This window comes from Oncorhynchus nerka, linkage group LG26 (assembly GCF_034236695.1).
Source record: "Oncorhynchus nerka isolate Pitt River linkage group LG26, Oner_Uvic_2.0, whole genome shotgun sequence".
Classification (NCBI taxonomy): Eukaryota; Metazoa; Chordata; class Actinopteri; order Salmoniformes; family Salmonidae; genus Oncorhynchus; species Oncorhynchus nerka.
The window spans coordinates 56821498-56838175 of NC_088421.1; the positions used below are offsets into that span (position 1 = coordinate 56821498).

At 39.1% G+C, this 16678-nt stretch overlaps 1 protein-coding gene across 1 annotated transcript in view; it reads left to right on the forward strand.

Annotated features, from left to right (window-relative positions):
• Positions 1–798: 798 nt before the first annotated feature.
• The window catches only part of LOC135564856 (phosphatidylinositol N-acetylglucosaminyltransferase subunit Q-like), a 46486-nt gene continuing 30606 nt past the window's right edge, over positions 799–16678 (forward strand). Inside the window, exons 1-4 of the mRNA XM_065010926.1 lie at positions 799–964; positions 5176–5425; positions 5948–6134; positions 14864–15132. Coding sequence (XP_064866998.1) covers positions 5273–5425; positions 5948–6134; positions 14864–15132 — 609 coding nt within the window. The 5' untranslated portion in view covers positions 799–964; positions 5176–5272. The remainder of the gene's footprint in view (positions 965–5175; positions 5426–5947; positions 6135–14863; positions 15133–16678) is intronic.

The following is a 16678-nucleotide window of genomic DNA, read 5'->3' on the forward strand; positions in this document are numbered from 1 at the left end:
AGTGCAACCCTTGAAGTTGATTACAAGTCTACTGTTTGAGACCACTCCCCTTGTCTGTGCTATCTCTGCCTCCACAACTGTCATCCCAAATAAATGAAGCACCCAAAATGTGCCAGATTACGATAATGTAGCCTACTAAAGCTGCATAATTACATAGCTATTCTTCTGAAATTTGACTTTCTTTGACATTTCAGGTGGAATTAAGATCTCGTCTAAATGAACAAGCTGTGTGCACAGGGGTGTAAAATATTATGGACAGTGGATGTGGGTTACTTATAACATCTACTTGTCTAAAGCTTTTTCAGCCCGCTCTTTTCCTGCAGTGTCATTCACAGAAGATAACACCTCTACAGTTGTTCTTCATTCAACAGAATGACCTCAAACAGCAAACAGCACGTCTGAACATTGAAGGTCAGAAATGTCATTTCGACGGTGATGTTTTCAAATTTTGTAATACTATATTCAAACGGATATTATGGCTGCCTTATTGAGTCGAACTGAAATTCCATGTTTGATTACAATCGTTTTGGTAGTAATGAAAAATGTGTCCTTTTCAACTGGCAGAAATGGATGGGATATTTTTTAAAGAATATTCAGTGGTAGTGGAATTCAGTGGCCATAATAAAGTGTAGTATTTTATGATTATATTTGATATTATTAGGCTAAATATCATGCTTTTTGTTGTGGCTGGAAATTATTATCAAACAGAGGGTTTAGTTCAGATTATTCACATAACTGCTACATCATCTCATCCAGCAATCCACCGGAACTCTTGTTACTGCAATGATATTCCAACCGGAGCGTAAATGTTGACGGTCTATCAACAACAAAGATGGCTACCAACAGACGCTAACTTCAATTTGACAATTGAAGGGTAAATCATGTAACGGTACGATCCCAAATCTGTTTGAAACGGTATTGACAAAAGCAGATTTCCTTCGAATAGAAATAAACAACCCTGCAGGTATGGAATATTTTTTATTATTTGCCGAAATGTTGTTAACTAGCTGAAGACGGATTTAGTCGTTACTAAGTTAGCTAACGTAAGCTAATGTCTGTCTCTTTGCACTGTGCGCCCAGTGTGGATAACTGCCTGCAGAATATATTATCACTGACATTGAAGATATGCATCACATCAGAGAGGAATACAGAAACTATTGTTGATTGCGGTGTCGCACAGCCTCCGAAGCTGGCTGGAGTGTGCACTAACTTCGATTAGGCCCTATTTGTGTTCATTTAATCAAAATAAGCGTCTCACTTTGTCTCAAACGTATACTGCAAAACTTCGATTAATGCCCAAAATAGTTTTAAATGTTATATTAACATGTAACGTAGTTTAGGCAGCAATAGTGCTGTTATAGATGTGACGGGAAACTAAAGCACGACAGCCAAATCAATAGTTAAGCCCACAGGCATGGTTGGCATGGAGACGAATGCAAGGCTCAATATTCTGAAGGACACAAAGAGGGCAGCAGTGGACAAAGGCAACGGAACTCCACTGAAACGGTCCGAAATGATTCGTTTGAGTTGACTAACAAACAGCTGGTCCTGATTCAAATGTCTGCTAACAGTTGGAGTGAGTCACTCTGACAACCCTCCTGATTCTTGGTCATGTTTATTAAACAAGATCGGCTCACACCACACGAGGACATTCACAATGTGACAAGATGAAACCCTGGTATACACAGTATAACTAAACTATATACAGACCTTAACTATGTTACTACTTTTTGGGGGAACTAGTGTAGGTATACTAATTATTGGTAACTAGTATAGCTGGGTAATGGGTATACTAATTATTGGTAACTAGTGTAGCTGGGTAATGGGTATACTAATTATTAGTAACTAGTGTAGCTGGGTAATGGGTATGCTAATTATTGGGAACTAGTGTAGCTGGGTAATGGGTATAGTAATTATTGGGAACTAGTGTAGCTGGGTAATGGGTATAGTAATTATTGGGAACTAGTGTAGCTGGGTAATGGGTATGCTAATTATTGGTAACTAGTATAGCTGGGTAATGGGTATAATAATTATTGGTAACTAGTGTAGCTGGGTAATGGGTTTAGTAATTATTGGTAACTAGTGTAGCTGGGTAATGGGTATACTAATTATTGGTAACTAGTGTAGCTGGGTAATGGGTATGCTAATTATTGGTAACTAGTGTAGCTGGGTAATGGGTATGCTAATTATTGGTAACTAGTGTAGCTGGGTAATGGGTCTGCTAATTATTGGTAACTAGTGTAGCTGGGTAATGGGTATGCTAATTATTGGTAACTAGTGTAGCTGGGTAATGGGTATAGTAATTATTGGGAACTAGTGTAGCTGGGTAATGGGTATGCTAATTATTGGTAACTAGTGTAGCTGGGTAATGGGTATACTAATTATTGGTAACTAGTGTAGCTGGGTAATGGGTATGCTAATTATTGGTAACTAGTGTAGCTGGGTAATGGGTATGCTAATTATTGGTAACTAGTGTAGCTGGGTAATGGGTATGCTAATTATTGGTAACTAGTGTAGCTGGGTAATGGGTACTAATTATTGGTAACTAGTGTAGCTGGGTAATGGGTATACTAATTATTGGGAACTAGTGTAGGTGGGTAATGGGTATAGTAATTATTGGGAACTAGTGTAGCTGGGTAATGGGTATACTAATTATTAGTAACTAGTGTAGCTGGGTAATGGGTATGCTAATTATTGGTAACTAGTGTAGCTGGGTAATGGGTACTAATTATTGGTAACTAGTGTAGCTGGGTAATGGGTATAGTAATTATTGGGAACTAGTGTAGGTATACAAATTATTGGTAACTAGTGTAGCTGGGTAATAGGTATACTAATTATTAGTAACTAGTGTAGCTGGGTAATGGGTATACTGATTATTGGTAACTAGTGTAGCTGGGTAATGGGTATAGTAATTATTGGGAACTAGTGTAGCTGGGTAATGGGTATAGTAATTATTGGTAACTAGTGTAGGTGGGTAATGGGTATAGTAATTATTGGGAACTAGTGTAGGTGGGTAATGGGTATAGTAATTATTGGTAACTAGTGTAGCTGGGTAATGGGTATACTAATTATTGGTAACTAGTGTAGGTGGGTAATGGGTACTGATTATTGGTAACTAGTGTAGGTGGGTAATGGGTACTAATTATTGGTAACTAGTGTAGGTGGGTAATGGGTATTGTAATTATTGGAAACTGGTGTAGCTGGGTAATGGGTATACTAATTATTGGTAACTAGTGTAGGTGGGTAATGGGTACTGATTATTGGTAACTAGTGTAGGTGGGTAATGGGTATACTAATTATTGGTAACTAGTGTAGCTGGGTAATGGGTATACTGATTATTGGTAACTAGTGTAGCTGGGTAATGGGTACTGATTATTGGGAACTAGTGTAGCTGGGTAATGGGTACTGATTATTGGGAACTAGTGTAGCTGGGTAATGGGTATAGTAATTATTGGTAACTAGTGTAGGTGGGTAATGGGTACTGATTATTGGGAACTAGTGTAGCTGGGTAATGGGTACTGATTATTGGGAACTAGTGTAGCTGGGTAATGGGTATAGTAATTATTGGTAACTAGTGTAGGTGGGTAATGGGTACTGATTATTGGGAACTAGTGTAGCTGGGTAATGGGTACTGATTATTGGGAACTAGTGTAGCTGGGTAATGGGTATACTAATTATTGGTAACTAGTGTAGGTGGGTAATGGGTACTGATTATTGGTAACTAGTGTAGCTGGGTAATGGGTATACTAATTATTGGTAACTAGTGTAGGTGGGTAATGGGTATACTGATTATTGGTAACTAGTGTAGCTGGGTAATGGGTATACTGATTATTGGGAACTAGTGTAGCTGGGTAATGGGTATACTAATTATTGGTAACTAGTGTAGGTGGGTAATGGGTACTGATTATTGGTAACTAGTGTAGGTGGGTAATGGGTACTGATTATTGGTAACTAGTGTAGCTGGGTAATGGGTATACTAATTATTGGGAACTAGTGTAGCTGGGTAATGGGTATACTAATTATTGGGAACTAGTGTAGGTGGGTAATGGGTATACTAATTATTGGGAACTAGTGTAGCTGGGTAATGGGTATACTAATTATTGGTAACTAGTGTAGGTGGGTAATGGGTATACTAATTATTGGTAACTAGTGTAGCTGGGTAATGGGTACTAATTATTGGTAACTAGTGTAGCTGGGTGGGTAATGGGAACTAGTGTAGGTATACAAATTATTGGTAACTAGTGTAGCTGGGTAATAGGTATACTAATTATTAGTAACTAGTGTAGCTGGGTAATGGGTATACTGATTATTGGTAACTAGTGTAGCTGGGTAATGGGTATGCTAATTATTGGGAACTAGTGTAGGTGGGTAATGGGTATACTGATTATTGGTAACTAGTGTAGCTGGGTAATGGGTATACTAATTATTGGGAACTAGTGTAGGTGGGTAATGGGTATACTGATTATTGGTAACTAGTGTAGCTGGGTAATGGGTATAGTAATTATTGGTAACTAGTGTAGGTGGGTAATGGGTATAGTAATTATTGGGAACTAGTGTAGGTGGGTAATGGGTATAGTAATTATTGGTAACTAGTGTAGCTGGGTAATGGGTATAGTAATTATTGGTAACTAGTGTAGGTGGGTAATGGGTATAGTAATTATTGGGAACTAGTGTAGGTGGGTAATGGGTTTAGTAATTATTGGTAACTAGTGTAGCTGGGTAATGGGTATACTAATTATTGGTAACTAGTGTAGGTGGGTAATGGGTACTGATTATTGGTAACTAGTGTAGGTGGGTAATGGGTACTAATTATTGGTAACTAGTGTAGGTGGGTAATGGGTATTGTAATTATTGGAAACTGGTGTAGCTGGGTAATGGGTATACTAATTATTGGTAACTAGTGTAGGTGGGTAATGGGTACTGATTATTGGTAACTAGTGTAGCTGGGTAATGGGTATACTAATTATTGGGAACTAGTGTAGCTGGGTAATGGGTATACTAATTATTGGGAACTAGTGTAGCTGGGTAATGGGTATACTAATTATTGGGAACTAGTGTAGCTGGGTAATGGGTAACTGGTGTGGGTAATGGGTACTAATTATTGGGAACTAGTGTAGCTGGGTAATGGGTATACTAATTATTTCATCCTTCACAAAATGTTTCTCCATTCAGCAGGTATCTGAAGACACTAGGCTAACCTGTGATCACCTACCCCAGGAGGTTAGACTGAAGGAGCGTGCCGGACCTCTGACCCCTGACTTCCAGTCCCACCATGGTGCTGAAGATATTCTTCCCTCAGTGCTGTAACAAGGCAGACAGCGGGCTGCTTGTGGGGCGATGGATCCCAGGACAGAACTCGGCCGTGGTGCTAGCTGTCATCCACTACCCCTTCATCCCTGGACAGGTCAAGCAGTACATCCACCAGGTAGAGTGTGTGTGTGTGTGTGTGTGTGTGTGTGTGTGTGTGTGTGTGTGTGTGTGTGTGTGTGTGTGTGTGTGTGTGTGTGTGTGTGTGTGTGTGTCAGTCAGTGTACATGTGTCAGTCAGTGTGTATCCGGGACAGCAGGTAGCCTAGTGGTTAGAGCGTTGGGCCAGTAACCGAAAGGTTGCTAGATCGAATCCCCGAGCTGACAAGGTAAAAATCTGTCGTTCTGCCCCTGAACAAGGCAGTTAACCCACTGTTCCCCGGTAGGCCGTCATTGTAAATAAGAATGTGTTCTTAACTGACCTGCCTAGTTAAATAAATGTTAAATATTAATATATATATATATTTTTTAAATCTGTCAGTCACCCAATACCCCTTCATCCCTTGTCAGGTCAAACAGTACATACAGCAGGTAGAGAGTGTGTGTGTTTTAACCTTCCTGTCCTGTCCCTGGTCCAGATGGTACATACAGCAGGTAGAGAGTGTGTGTGTTTTAACCTTCCTGTCCTGTCCCTGGTCCAGATGCGTGGCCAGAGTGGGGTGGATCTGACGGTGCTGGGCTCGTGGAGCATGCCCAAGGAGGGCCAGGAGGGCATGGAGAGTTTCCTCAGGGACCTCAGCACCATCTTCCCCCAGGGACAGTGGCTCCAGCTCAGTAGAGAGATGGGCAAGATAGGCTTCAGGTGTCACGTCCTCACAAGGGACCAGAGTAAGTCTCCGTTTGCATCCCAAGTGGCCCCTATCGTTCCCTATAAAAGACACCTACTTTTAACCAGGGCCCATGGGGTACATTTTACCCTCTGACCCATGGGCCCTGGTCAAAAGTAGTGCACTATGTAGGGAATAGGGTGCCATAGAGCTCTGGTCTAAAGTAGTGCACTATGTAGGGAATAGGGTGTTATTTGGGATGCAAACTTTGTAACAGCATCAAATGTGTTTTGTTTAGATTCAGAGACCACTCTCTTTGGAGATCAACTGTTGATATAGAATTATTGACGAATGGCTTTCTTATGAAATGAATGTTCTGTCTATAGACGGGCATCACTGTTTTCTCACACTGAAATGAATGTTCTGTCTGTAGACGGGCATCACTGTTTTCTCACACTGAAATGAATGTTCTGTCTATAGACGGGCATCACTGTTTTCTCACACTGAAATGAATGTTCTGTCTATAGACGTGCATCACTGTTTTCTCACACTGAAATGAATGTTCTGTCTATAGACGTGCATCACTGTTTTCTCACACTGAAATGAATGTTCTGTCTATAGACGTGCATCACTGTTTTCTCACACTGAAATGAATGTTCTGTCTGTAGACGTGCATCACTGTTTTCTCACACTGAAATGAATGTTCTGTCTGTAGACGTGCATCACTGTTTTCTCACACTGAAATGAATGTTCTGTCTATAGACGTCACTGCATCACTGTTTTCTCACACTGAAATGAATGTTCTGTCTGTAGACGTGCATCACTGTTTTCTCACACTGAAATGAATGTTCTGTCTGTTTCACTGTTTCTCTCACACACTGAAATGAATGTTCTGTCTATAGACGTGCATCACTGTTTTCTCACACTGAAATGAATGTTCTGTCTATAGACGTGCATCACTGTTTTCACACTGAAATGAATATTCTGTCTATAGACGTGCATCACTGTTTTCTCACACTGAAATGAATGTTCTGTCTATAGACGTGCATCACTGTTTTGAAATGAATGTTCTGTCTATAGACGTGCATCACTGTTTTCTCACACTGAAATGAATGTTCTGTCTATAGACGTGCATCACTGTTTTCTCACACTGAAATGAATGTTCTGTCTATAGACGTGCATCACTGCATCACTGTTTTCTCACACTGAAATGAATGTTCTGTCTGTAGACGTGCATCACTGCATCACTGTTTTCTCACACTGAAATGAATGTTCTGTCTGTAGACGTGTGCATCACTGTTTTCTCACACTGAAATGAATGTTCTGTCTGTAGACGTCACTGCATCACTGTTTTCTCACACTGAAATGAATGTTCTGTCTATAGACGTGCATCACTGCATTTTTTCTCACACTGAAATGAATGTTCTGTCTATAGACGTGCATCACTGCATCACTGTTTTCTCACACTGAAATGAATGTTCTGTCTAAATGAATGTTCTGTCTATAGACGAATGCATGCATCACTGTTTTCTCACACTGAAATGAATATTCTGTCTGTAGACGTGTCTGTCTATAGACGTGTTTTTTCTCACACTGAAATGAATATTCTGTCTATAGACGTGCATCACTGTTTTCTCACACTGAAATGAATGTTCTGTCTATATTCTGTCTCACACTGAAATGAATATTCTGTCTATAGACGTCACTGTTTTCTCACACTGAAATGAATGTTCTGTCTATAGACGTGCATCACTGTTTTCTCACACTGAAATGAATGTTCTGTCTATAGACGTGCATCACTGTTTTCTCACACTGAAATGAATGTTCTGTCTATAGACGTGCATCACTGTTTTCTCACACTGAAATGAATGTTCTGTCTATAGACGTGCATCACTGCATCACTGTTTTCTCACACTGAAATGAATGTTCTGTCTGTAGACGTGCATCACTGTTTTCTCACACTGAAATGAATGTTCTGTCTGTAGACGTGCATCACTGCATCACTGTTTTCTCACACTGAAATGAATGTTCTGTCTGTAGACGTGCATCACTGTTTTCTCACACTGAAATGAATGTTCTGTCTGTAGACGTGCATCACTGCATCACTGTTTTCTCACACTGAAATGAATGTTCTGTCTGTAGACGTGCATCACTGCATCACTGTTTTCTCACACTGAAATGAATGTTCTGTCTATAGACGTGCATCACTGCATCACTGTTTTCTCACACTGAAATGAATGTTCTGTCTGTAGACGTGCATCACTGTTTTCTCACACTGAAATGAATGTTCTGTCTATAGACGTGCATCACTGCATCACTGTTTTCTCACACTGAAATGAATGTTCTGTCTATAGACGTGCATCACTGCATCACTGTTTTCTCACACTGAAATGAATGTTCTGTCTATAGACGTGCATAACTGCATCACTGTTTTCTCACACTGAAATGAATATTCTGTCTGTAGACGTGCATCACTGTTTTCTCACACTGAAATGAATGTTCTGTCTATAGACGTGCATCACTGTTTTCTCACACTGAAATGAATGTTCTGTCTATAGACGTGCATCACTGTTTTCTCACACTGAAATGAATGTTCTGTCTATAGACGTGCATCACTGTTTTCTCACACTGAAATGAATGTTCTGTCTGTAGACGTGCATCACTGTTTTCTCACACTGAAATGAATGTTCTGTCTGTAGACGTGCATCACTGTTTTCTCACACTGAAATGAATGTTCTGTCTATAGACGTGCATCACTGCATCACTGTTTTCTCACACTGAAATGAATGTTCTGTCTATAGACGTGCATCACTGTTTTCTCACACTGAAATGAATGTTCTGTCTATAGACGTGCATCACTGTTTTCTCACACTGAAATGAATGTTCTGTCTGTAGACGTGCATCACTGTTTTCTCACACTGAAATGAATGTTCTGTCTGTAGACGTGCATCACTGTTTTCTCACACTGAAATGAATGTTCTGTCTATAGACGTGCATCACTGCATCACTGTTTTCTCACACTGAAATGAATGTTCTGTCTGTAGACGTGCATCACTGTTTTCTCACACTGAAATGAATGTTCTGTCTATAGACGTGCATCACTGCATCACTGTTTTCTGTCTACACTGAAATGAATGTTCTGTCTATAGACGTGCATCACTGTTTTCTCACACTGATCTGTCTACTGTTGCATTCTCACACTGAAATGAATATTCTGTCTATAGACGTAGCATCACTGTTTTCTCACACTGAAATGAATGTTCTGTCTGTATCACTGTTTTCTCACACTGAAATGAATGTTCTGTCTATAGACGTTGAAATGAATGTTCTGTCTATAGACGTGCATCACTGTTTTCTCACACTGAAATGAATGTTCTGTCTATAGACGTGCATCACTGTTTTTTCTCACACTGAAATGAATGTTCTGTCTATAGACGTGCATCACTGTTTTCTCACACTGAAATGAATGTTCTGTCTATAGACGTGCATCACTGCATCACTGTTTTCTCACACTGAAATGAATGTTCTGTCTGTAGACGTGCATCACTGTTTTCTCACACTGAAATGAATATTCTGTCTATAGACGTGCATCACTGTTTTCTCACACTGAAATGAATGTTCTGTCTATAGACGTGCATCACTGTTTTCTCACACTGAAATGAATGTTCTGTCTATAGACGTGCATCACTGTTTTCTCACACTGAAATGAATGTTCTGTCTATAGACGTGCATCACTGTTTTCTCACACTGAAATGAATGTTCTGTCTATAGACACTGAAATGAATGTTCTGTCTACTGCATCACTGTTTTCTCACACTGAAATGAATGTTCTGTCTGTAGACGTGCATCACTGTTTTCTCACACTGAAATGAATGTTCTGTCTGTAGACGTGCATCACTGCATCACTGTTTTCTCACACTGAAATGAATGTTCTGTCTGTAGACGTGCATCACTGTTTTCTCACACTGAAATGAATGTTCTGTCTGTAGACGTGCATCACTGCATCAAATGAATGTTCTGTTTTCTCACACTGAAATGAATGTTCTGTCTGTAGACGTGCATCACTGCATCACTGTTTTCTCACACTGAAATGAATGTTCTGTCTATAGACGTGCATCACTGCATCACTGTTTTCTCACACTGAAATGAATGTTCTGTCTGTAGACGTGCATCACTGTTTTCTCACACTGAAATGAATGTTCTGTCTATAGACGTGCATCACTGCATCACTGTTTTCTCACACTGAAATGAATGTTCTGTCTACTGTTTCACTGTTTTCTCACACTGAAATGAATGTTCTGTCTATAGACGTGCATCACTGCATCACTGTTTTCTCACACTGAAATGAATGTTCTGTCTATAGACGTGCATCACTGCATCACTGTTTTCTCACACTGAAATGAATGTTCTGTCTATAGACGCATAACTGCATCACTGTTTTCTCACACTGAAATGAATGTTCTGTCTGTAGACGTGAATCACTGTTTTTTCTCACACTGAAATGAATGTTCTGTCTATAGACGTGCATCACTGTTTTCTCACACTGAAATGAATGTTCTGTCTATAGACGTGCATCACTGTTTTCTCACACTGAAATGAATGTTCTGTCTATAGACGTGCATCACTGTTTTCTCACACTGAAATGAATGTTCTGTCTATAGACGTGCATCACTGTTTTCACACTGAAATGAATGTTCTGTCTATAGACGTGCATCACTGCATCACTGTTTTTCTCACACTGAAATGAATGTTCTGTCTGTAGACGTGCATCACTGTTTTCTCACACTGAAATGAATGTTCTGTCTGTAGACGTGCATCACTGTTTTCTCACTGAAATGAATGTTCTGTCTGTAGACGTGCATCACTGCATCACTGTCACACTGAACACTGAAATGAATGTTCTGTCTGAAATGAATGTTCTGTCTATAGACATCACTGCATCACTGTTTTCTCACACTGAAATGAATGTTCTGTCTATAGACGTGCATCACTGCATCACTGTTTTCTCACACTGAAATGAATGTTCTGTCTGTAGACGTGCATCACTGTTTTCTCACACTGAAATGAATGTTCTGTCTATAGACGAAATGAATATTCTGTCACTGCATCACTGTTTTCTCACACTGAAATGAATGTTCTGTCTATAGACGTGCATCACTGCATCACTGTTTTCTCACACTGAAATGAATGTTCTGTCTATAGACGTGCTATAACTGCATCACTGTTTTCTCACACTGAAATGAATATTCTGTCTGTAGACGTGCATCACTGTTTTCTCACACTGAAATGAATGTTCTGTCTATAGACGTGCATCACTGTTTTCTCACACTGAAATGAATGTTCTGTCTATAGACGTGCATCACTGTTTTCTCACACTGAAATGAATGTTCTGTCTATAGACGTGCATCACTGTTTTCTCACACTGAAATGAATGTTCTGTCTATAGACGTGCATCACTGTTTTCTCACACTGAAATGAATGTTCTGTCTGTAGACGTGCATCACTGTTTTCTCACACTGAAATGAATGTTCTGTCTGTAGACGTGCATCACTGTTTTCTCACACTGAAATGAATGTTCTGTCTATAGACGTCACTGCATCACTGTTTTCATCTGAAATGAATGTTCTGTTTTCATCACACACTGAAATGAATGTTCTGTCTATAGACGTGCATCACTGTTTTCTCACACTGAAATGAATGTTCTGTCTGTAGACGTGCATCACTGTTTTCTCACACTGAAATGAATGTTCTGTCTGTAGACGTGCATCACTGTTTTCTCACACTGAAATGAATGTTCTGTCTATAGACGTGCATCACTGCATCACTGTTTTCTCACACTGAAATGAATGTTCTGTCTGTAGACGTGCATCACTGTTTTCTCACACTGAAATGAATGTTCTGTCTATAGACGTGCATCACTGCATCACTGTTTTCTCACAAATGAATGTTCTGTCTAAATGAATGTTTTCTGTGAATATAGACGTGCATCACTGTTTTCACTGAAATGAATATTCTGTCTACTGTCACTGTTTTCTCACACTGAAATGAATATTCTGTCTATAGACGTGCATCACTGTTTTCTGAAATGAATACTGTCTATGAAATGAATGTTCTGTCTATAGACGTGCATCACTGTTTTCTCACACTGAAATGAATGTTCTGTCTATAGACGTGCATCACTGTTTTCTCACACTGAAATGAATGTTCTGTCTATAGACGTGCATCACTGTTTTCTCACACTGAAATGAATGTTCTGTCTATAGACGTGCATCACTGCATCACTGTTTTCTCACACTGAAATGAATGTTCTGTCTGTAGACGTGCATCACTGTTTTCTCACACTGAAATGAATGTTCTGTCTGTAGACGTGCATCACTGCATCACTGTTTTCTCACACTGAAATGAATGTTCTGTCTGTAGACGTGCATCACTGCATCACTGTTTTCTCACACTGAAATGAATGTTCTGTCTATAGACGTGCATCACTGCATCACTGTTTTCTCACACTGAAATGAATGTTCTGTCTGTAGACGTGCATCACTGTTTTCTCACACTGAAATGAATGTTCTGTCTATAGACGTGCATCACTGTTTTCTCACACTGAAATGAATGTTCTGTCTATAGACGTGCATCACTGTTTTCTCACACTGAAATGAATGTTCTGTCTATAGACGTTGAAATGAATGTTCTGTCTATAGACGTGCATCACTGCATCACTGTTTTCTCACACTGAAATGAATGTTCTGTCTGTAGACGTGCATCACTGTTTTCTCACACTGAAATGAATGTTCTGTCTGTAGACGTGCATCACTGCATCACTGTTTTCTCACACTGAAATGAATGTTCTGTCTGTAGACGTGCATCACTGCATCACTGTTTTCTCACACTGAAATGAATGTTCTGTCTATAGACGTGCATCACTGCATCACTGTTTTCTCACACTGAAATGAATGTTCTGTCTGTAGACGTGCATCACTGTTTTCTCACACTGAAATGAATGTTCTGTCTATAGACGTGCATCACTGCATCACTGTTTTCTCACACTGAAATGAATGTTCTGTCTATAGACGTGCATCACTGCATCACTGTTTTCTCACACTGAAATGAATGTTCTGTCTATAGACGTGCATAACTGCATCACTGTTTTCTCACACTGAAATGAATATTCTGTCTGTAGACGTGCATCACTGTTTTCTCACACTGAAATGAATATTCTGTCTATAGACGTGCATCACTGTTTTCTCACACTGAAATGAATATTCTGTCTATAGACGTGCATCACTGTTTTCTCACACTGAAATGAATGTTCTGTCTATAGACGTGCATCACTGTTTTCTCACACTGAAATGAATGTTCTGTCTATAGACGTGCATCACTGTTTTCTCACACTGAAATGAATGTTCTGTCTATAGACGTGCATCACTGTTTTCTCACACTGAAATGAATGTTCTGTCTATAGACGTGCATCACTGCATCACTGTTTTCTCACACTGAAATGAATGTTCTGTCTGTAGACGTGCATCACTGTTTTGTCTGTAGACATCACTGAAATGAATGTTCTGTCTGTAGACGTGCATCACTGCATCACTGTTTTCTCACACTGAAATGAATGTTCTGTCTGTAGACTGTTCACACTGAAATGAATGTTCTGTCTGTAGACGTGCATCACTGCATCACTGTTTTCTCACACTGAAATGAATGTTCTGTCTGTAGACGTGCATCACTGCATCACTGTTTTCTCACACTGAAATGAATGTTCTGTCTATAGACGTCACTGCATCACTGTTTTCTCACACTGAAATGAATGTTCTGTCTGTAGACGTGTCACTGTTTTCACACTCTGTCTATAGACGTGCATGTTTTCACTCACACTGAAATGAATGTTCTGTCTATAGACGTGCATCACTGCATCACTGTTTTCTCACACTGAAATGAATGTTCTGTCTATAGACGTGCATAACTGCATCACTGTTTTCTCACACTGAAATGAATATTCTGTCTGTAGACGTGCATCACTGTTTTCTCACACTGAAATGAATATTCTGTCTATAGACGTGCATCACTGTTTTCTCACACTGAAATGAATATTCTGTCTATAGACGTGCATCACTGTTTTCTCACACTGAAATGAATGTTCTGTCTATAGACGTGCATCACTGTTTTCTCACACTGAAATGAATGTTCTGTCTATAGACGTGCATCACTGTTTTCTCACACTGAAATGAATGTTCTGTCTATAGACGTGCATCACTGTTTTCTCACACTGAAATGAATGTTCTGTCTATAGACGTGCATCACTGCATCACTGTTTTCTCACACTGAAATGAATGTTCTGTCTGTAGACGTGCATCACTGTTTTCTCACACTGAAATGAATGTTCTGTCTGTAGACGTGCATCACTGCATCACTGTTTTCTCACACTGAAATGAATGTTCTGTCTGTAGACGTGCATCACTGCATCACTGTTTTCTCACACTGAAATGAATGTTCTGTCTATAGACGTGCATCACTGCATCACTGTTTTCTCACACTGAAATGAATGTTCTGTCTGTAGACGTGCATCACTGTTTTCTCACACTGAAATGAATGTTCTGTCTATAGACGTGCATCACTGTTTTCTCATAGCAAAAGTAAGTTAACAAGAGTTTGTAAATTAGATGGCTTAATTCACTCTGCTCTTTTTAATTCATAGAGACACAGATGTCTGTATATTTAATCAAAAGGCGATATTTCTGTTGTTATCATCATGCAGTGCATCTGTAATAAAATGTCCCTCTGCCCCTGCCGTAGATGGGAAGCTGATACAACAAGAAAAGGAGCTGAAAGAGGATGGTGGTGGAGAGAAAGGAGAGGGGAAGAAAGGAGGGAAGGGAGGAGAGGCCAAGAAAGGAGGAACAAAGAAAGGAGGAGGAGAGAATAAAGTAGAGGGAGAGGAAGGAGGAGAAGAGAAGGACAAGGTGATCTTTATCCACTATGAACAGAGGAAGGTCATGCTGTCTCAGCTGCACCCCATAGAGAACGGGGTTCCTGACCCTCAAACTGAGTCACAACTACCACAGGTGAGGACGTGGACTCACAGCCTGATTTACATGTAGATGTTGTTGCTCATTGAACACAGGGGTTTTCTATCCTCTCCTGTGTTGTTTACCTCTTATATTGTTGTTGTAATACATATGTGTTGTTGTTGTTATAATACATATGTGTTGTCTGTAATTGTTGTTGTTGTTGTTATAATACATATGTGTTGTCTGTTGTTGTTGTTGTTATAATACATATGTGTTGTCTGTAGTTGTTGTTGTTATAATACATATGTGTTGTCTGTTGTTGTTGTTGTTATAATACATATGTGTTGTCTGTTGTTGTTGTTGTTATAATACATATGTGTTGTCTGTTGTTGTTGTTGTTGTTGTTATAATACATATGTGTTGTCTGTAATTGTTGTTGTTGTTATAATACATATGTGTTGTCTGTTGTTGTTGTTGTTATACATATGTGTTGTCTGTTGTTGTTGTTGTTATACATATGTGTTGCCTGTTGTTGTTGTTGTTATAATACATATGTGTTGTCTGTTGTTGTTGTTGTTATAATACATATGTGTTGTCTGTTGTTGTTGTTGTTATACATATGTGTTGTCTGTTGTTGTTGTTGTTATAATACATATGTGTTGTCTGTAATTGTTGTTGTTGTTGTTATAATACATATGTGTTGTCTGTTGTTGTTGTTGTTATAATACATATGTGTTGTCTGTTGTTGTTGTTGTTATACATATGTGTTGTCTGTTGTTGTTGTTGTTATAATACATATGTGTTGTCTGTTGTTGTTGTTGTTATAATACATATGTGTTGTCTGTTGTTGTTGTTGTTATACATATGTGTTGTCTGTTGTTGTTGTTGTCTGTTGTTGTAATACATATGTGTTGTCTGTTGTTGTTGTCTGTAATTGTTGTTGTTGTTATAATACATATGTGTTGTCTGTAATTGTTGTTGTGGTTATAATACATATGTGTTGTCTGTTGTTGTTGTTGTTATACATATGTGTTGTCTGTTGTTGTTGTAATACATATGTGTTGTCTGTTGTTGTTGTCTGTTGTTGTTGTTGTCTGTTGTTGTTGTTATACATATGTGTTGTCTGTTGTTGTTGTAATACATATGTGTTGTCTGTTGTTGTTGTAATACATATGTGTTGTCTGTTGTTGTTGTCTGTTGTTGCTGTTGTCTGTTGTTGTTGTTATACATATGTGTTGTCTGTTGTTGTTGTAATACATATGTGTTGTCTGTTGTTGTTGTCTGTTGTTGTTGTAATACATATGTGTTGTCTGTTGTTGTTGTCTGTTGTTGTTGTAATACATATGTCTGCTGCAGGTGTTGTCTGTAATTGTTGTTGTTGTTGCTGCAGGTGTTGTCTGTAGTTGTTGTTGTTGTTGCTGCAGGTGTTGTCTGTAATTGTTGTTGTTGCTGCAGGTGTTGTATGTAATTGTTGTTGTTGCTGCTGCAGGTGTTGTCTGTAATTGTTGTTGTTGTTGCTGCAGGTGTTGTCTGTAATTGTTGTTGTTGTTGCTGCAGGTGTTGTCTGTAATTGTTGTTGTCTGCTGCAGGTGTTGTATGT